General features: G+C 36.8%; 1 protein-coding gene across 2 annotated transcripts in view; it reads right to left on the reverse strand.

The window, feature by feature from the left end:
* Positions 1 to 115: 115 nt before the first annotated feature.
* The window catches only part of LOC108229338 (von Willebrand factor A domain-containing protein 7), a 31,307-nt gene continuing 25,901 nt past the window's right edge, over positions 116 to 5,521 (reverse strand). The window contains exons 2-8 of one of the 2 annotated variants that reach the window (XM_017405003.3): positions 2,742 to 2,931; positions 2,457 to 2,593; positions 2,217 to 2,361; positions 1,873 to 1,966; positions 1,484 to 1,612; positions 474 to 660; positions 116 to 368 (exon numbers count right to left, since the gene is read on the reverse strand). In XM_017405003.3, the coding sequence (XP_017260492.1) occupies positions 131 to 368; positions 474 to 660; positions 1,484 to 1,612; positions 1,873 to 1,966; positions 2,217 to 2,361; positions 2,457 to 2,593; positions 2,742 to 2,924 (1,113 nt within the window). In that variant the 5' untranslated portion in view covers positions 2,925 to 2,931 and the 3' untranslated portion in view covers positions 116 to 130. The remainder of the gene's footprint in view (positions 369 to 473; positions 661 to 1,483; positions 1,613 to 1,872; positions 1,967 to 2,216; positions 2,362 to 2,456; positions 2,594 to 2,741; positions 2,932 to 5,521) is intronic. The other variant, XM_037974831.1, reaches the window with a different exon arrangement.

The raw sequence follows: 5,521 nt of genomic DNA on the forward strand, positions 1-5,521 counted from the left end.
TGGCTAAAAGTGTTTTGCACTAAACGCATCAATGATTTCACAAAACCACTTTAACTATATGCAGATTTATAATATACACTTCTGTAAACTTAATCTGCATTTCAACATATATACTAGTAGAGCAGTTGTTTCATGAAGAATCAGTCTGGTTTCGTAAATGAGTTCCTAACAAGGTTAGTGAAGTAAAATTGTTCATACCCGGGTCGTTGAAAGGCACAAGGATATACTCGGATGGCTCATCCTGTGTTCCCTTTTTGCTGTCAATAATTTCATTTACAACTGATCTCGCTTCTTCTATGTCGTCTGACATACTGCCCGTGGTGTCAATCACAAAGCACAACACAGATGAGCGAGCAATCCCCATCATTCTGAGAAAAAAACAACATATTGGCTTTTTTTCCCCTCACAACATGCAACTATATACTTCCTATCAGAATTTGTTTAAAGTCTATTTTTAAAATATGCTGTTGAACCTCAGAAAGTCCCGGTCTCCTGCGGCTGAGCGGATGTCCTCCAACAGCTGGAGACTGGCAGCTGTGGCTATTTTTACGGCAGCTTCTTGGAGAGCCACGTTGTCTGAGCGACGATCGTCTTTGCTGATGCCTCCACGAGGAACTGCGGTGCTGGTGAGATCGTCATCACCTCCATGGCTGCACTTACCTGCCACCGAGCAGGAGGGAGAGGACAAGCTGATTAAACAACTACAAACTGTTTAAATGTGATTTTATTAGACTTAATGATTTACAGGAACAGTTTACTGATGTTGTGTGCTGATACAAAAAATGGACAATTTTATAAACATTTCTTGCAGATTTGGAAAACCTCATTTAGTCAATAAATTAATTTATTTATAATTAACTGTAATGTTACATGAATATTAATGAATAAATTTATGTTGATAGTTGGTAAACTGCAATATTTACTCAATTATTTTGAAGGTTTGATGATTTTTAACAAAAACAACATAAGGAATGACAAAAAAAAATCTAAAATGTTTTGTTTTTTGTTTTTTGACAATAAAAGGAGATGACTTTTGCATATTTCAAAATAATATTAAGGTACAACCTGATACAGGTCAAATGGCTAACATGTAATGTTGAATGTGCTCTTTAATATCCATCAGCATTTTAAGAGTCTTTAATGTTATTCAGTGGAACTTTTTTATTCTAGGATGACTAAAGTAATCATTGTCTAGAGAGGTCTACTTTTTTGCCATGCCATGAAGTAAAATAAACTACAAACACTTTGAGAGAGCAAACCTCCACCAAGGCCCTAGCATCATTAAAAAATAGTCCAATCCAGGTCATGATCTAAATCACCACCAAAATGTATTGAATAGTTTCTTGTGACAATCCAAACATTTCCTGAAAATTTCATCAAAATCTGTTCTTTGGTTTTTAAGTAATCTTGTAAACAGACAAAAAAAACAACCAACAATACCGATAACATGAAAAAACACAATGAAAGAAATGAAAAATTATACCATGAGGCTTTATAGAAGAGTACACTCCAAAGTAGCCTGAAGTGAGTTTTTTCTCTCTCAGGATGTCGGGGAGGATTGGATTAGGACACGTTTCACTGTCACAGTCCCTGCAGGTGGGAGTGTTTACGTCTGCACAAGAAAAATGTATGAAGTCTTAGGGCAGCAACTCATATGTATTTTCCTTCTATGAACTGCTAAATTATTAACTAGAAAAACACCTAAAAAAAAAGGAAAAAAAAAAAGCTGCCCAAGTGGATTGTATTGAAGAGCGACTGAGCCAAAAGTGAAGATCGGCTCTTTGGTCAACAGATAAGATCCAAGATCTGAGATTTTACCCAACCTACAGAATATACAGTCCTGCTGAGAAAACATTATTCAGACACACTTACCTGCAAGGTTTTCCAGAGGGAGATCTGGCCGTATGAGGTTGATATACGGTTCTTTCTTGCCCAGCTCCACCCAGTTACTGTGACTGTAGAAGTCCTGATAATGCATGGAAACATGCATGTTATGCAAAATTGAGTCTGCCCATAAATATCTAAACGTTTTATCAAAAGATAAACTCAAAAATTCCATTACCTGTCTATAAAACACTGGATGTCATTGTTCACTTAATTAGAGATAGATTCACTTGACCCTAAATCAAAACTAAACAGCTTGAAGCTGTTTCCAGACTCTTGAATACCTAAGATCTTGTGAAAGGTTTGGCTTCGAAATGTCTCATGTTTCTCACCTGTAACGTATGAAGAATCCTCCCCAGTGTTTCCCTGACAGCCATGAAGTTCTCCTCTCGAATATTAGCCTTAATCGCCAACATGCCCTCCAGGATTAGGCCGCGTCCCTCTAAGAAGGTTTCAGAGTGGAAGTGATGTGGAGCGCTGAGGAATGTGAATCTCATGTAAACATTTAGCCAATAAAACCCCGTGATTTCAAGGATAAACATATTTTTTATTGTTCTTCTATTGTTCTTTACCTGCTGTCAAAGTCGTGGTCTACCAGCCCATTTTGGACAGTGATGTCTCGTATAGCTGAGCGAAATTTGGCACTGGACACATCTCCTTTTGCTGTGGGGCCTAAACAGGCCTGAACGAGCTCATCCGGAGAGGGACCCTGGAGATCAAAATAAGAGTTGAAAACGTTAGAAGTAAAAAGGTGACGTGAAACTTGATTTTAAACCTCCTAAAATGAAGCTTGGTTGTATTTATATTTTAAGTGGGATTCTTTATTTTTAAATACAATGCTTTATTTTCCATCTTACCGTGGGACTGAAAACATCACCAGTTTTTTCAATCACCGTCCGGCACGTCTCTGTAACTATCTGCAGAAGAGCCATTTTTGTAATGCTGTCATGGGTGGATGCCCCTCTCCCGTACGGGTCAAAGGCCATGTTGGGGCCTGGTAGAGCAAAAACCAGCAGTGCTACACCCAGCAATGAAGCCATGATAACACTGCAGAGGAATAAAAAAAATCATTTATATTATTTATTATAGCACAGATTACTGAGTAATATTTTGGTTAAGTTTGTTGAAATCATGTTTCCTCATGTTGGTTCCAGAAGACACAATAAAGAAGGCATCCGAATCAGAGCATTTTAATCATCAGCTATTTGTTTTTGACAAACTGAGTAAAAATTAAAATGTTCCAGAGGAGTTATGAAGATGATTGGAAGTACTTCAGGATGATGTCAAAGAAATGTTTGGTAAAAAAGAAAAAACAAACAATATACACATATCAGTTTGCAGATTTAAATGGAATTTAAGATGGCAAAGTAAAAAAATAAAGACAAAGTTAAGTGTTTGCTGAGCACTGGCACTAGCAATTAAAAACATGTACAAGTTATGATTGGAAAAAACAAGTTTGCATGGTCTTTATAGAGTGAAATCCATATTTGGGTCCATGCTATGCTAGTTTCAGCCACCAGGGTGCAGCAGAGTACAGATTACATTAAAATATGAAGTGAGAAAGGATTATGCTTTTCAAGTTCACTATTCAAATCTGACTGCCTCTCTGAGTGATTGGATTTTGTCATATCTGATATCTTGACCGTCTCATCAGCACCATTGTTGTATTTGTGTGGCTCTTTCACACTCACACACACACACACACACACACAGACTTTGGAATAATGTATGCCACGGCCGCATGGGATTATCGCAAAGGTAGTTTTTTTCTGAAGGGAGAATCACGAAATGAAGATCTAGAGACAAGCCAGGATTAAATCTCAAGTCGAGTTGAAAAACAGTTCAACATTCGTGTCAACCGATATCTTCCAACAAAAGAAACACCTTTAAAAAAGAGGATAGAGAACCATTTGATTCTCAGGCCTCTAGAACCTTTGGAAAGGCACGTACCCATTTGTCCTATTTTTGTCATACGTCCTGATATTTCGTGAAAACACGTATGTGGGTGTGTGTGTGTGTGTGGGAGGGGGTCCATTAAAAAGACTAAATGTTCAGCTGCTGTATTTATAGCTGACACTGAAAAGAACATCAGAGATGAGGTGCATGTCAGTAATTATCTTAGTCATGATAAACTGTTTATATACAGTCAACAAATGAGGGGTAAACTTCAATACAAAGAAGAGAACCATAAATAGAAATGTTTCTTTTTTTTACAATTAGTATTATTAAATGAAAACAGCACAGCCACTACTTTACTTCTTGAAGCTTGAGGAGGCCGTTCCAAGACAAGAACACTGAAAGATAGACACAAACAAGCAAACATGGATTTAATCATCCTGAAGCCCTCGTGACTAAAGAGAGGAAGTAAGAAGAGGGTTAAAAAAACACATACATGTGGAAATGTTAAGATAAAATAACCAGAAATACAATATGGATAAAAAAAAAGCCTGCAGCTACACTCTAAAAGATAAATAGACACACATAAATAAGCATGTGTATAAAAAACACAAAACCAGAGTTACAGAAGAGGACAATGAAAAACAAAAAACACGTAAAACATAAGACACTGGGCGACTCAGCCCAGTGGGTGGGGAGGTCGTTCATTGATCGGAGGGTTGGGAGGTTGATCCCCAGCTCCTTCAGCATGCTGAAGTGTCATTGAGCAAGACACCGATAAAATGGACAGAAATGACCGCAAAAAGCCTACAGGTGGATCTACAATGTCATAGAAGATAGAACTAATGGCAAACAACTAATGGAAACAAACATAAACACACAGAAAGATCACAAGAAAGCAGACTCAAAGTAAAGGCCCAGCATTCACTAAAGGATTGCATATATTCAGGTCAGAGTTTTAAACTAAGATCACTTTATGATGAAAGACAACAGATTTGTCGCTGTTTTGGTCAAAGAGTGAATATAACATTATGAAAAATCATATTTGTGAGATTTCACACAATCTGATTGTACTTTGAGTATGTGTTGGACTCTCAGCTACAACCACATCAAATTTTAGCTTCATTTCCGTAAAATAAAATGACTATTTTAGCTATTTTTGTGTTTGCTAAAGTCAATTAGCTGTGGCGACCATCCTAAATTGGGTTGTCTCCAAAAGTTAATCTCCTTTCGCTTTTTGGCAGAGGACAATAAATATTGAGCAAGCATAAGAGTTATGTGCTACATAAATGCTTATGAATTAATACAAACTGATAAGCTTTTCATCAAGCAAGTCCCTATTTTTTGTCTTATAATAGCTAAAACAGAAGTACATATTTAATCAATCTGAAGCCCTTATTTATCATTTTTGGATAAAAAAATACTTAAAGCGTTTCCTAGTCATCATTGAGCTGGTTATTATTTTGTTTAAACCAAAATTATGAAGAACAAAACGTAACGTTTGCCATTTGTAGGCAGGAATCGAAGTCATTCCTTCGAAGGACAGCTTTTATCAACAACCATCTAATTTCTACAGCATTCAATTAAAACCAGCACTTTAATATGAAACCAGTGGTGACCATTAAAACCATGGATTCCACACGACTAAATAAAGTCATAGATTATGAGTTTTTAAAGTTGACCTTTTCAACTTTAAGGTGAAAAGTCAAGCATCTTGTGTAGCTTGAAGCTGCAATAGTTA

The sequence above is a fragment of the Kryptolebias marmoratus genome, linkage group LG3 (genome assembly GCF_001649575.2).
Source record: "Kryptolebias marmoratus isolate JLee-2015 linkage group LG3, ASM164957v2, whole genome shotgun sequence".
NCBI classification, from domain to species: domain Eukaryota; kingdom Metazoa; phylum Chordata; class Actinopteri; order Cyprinodontiformes; family Rivulidae; genus Kryptolebias; species Kryptolebias marmoratus.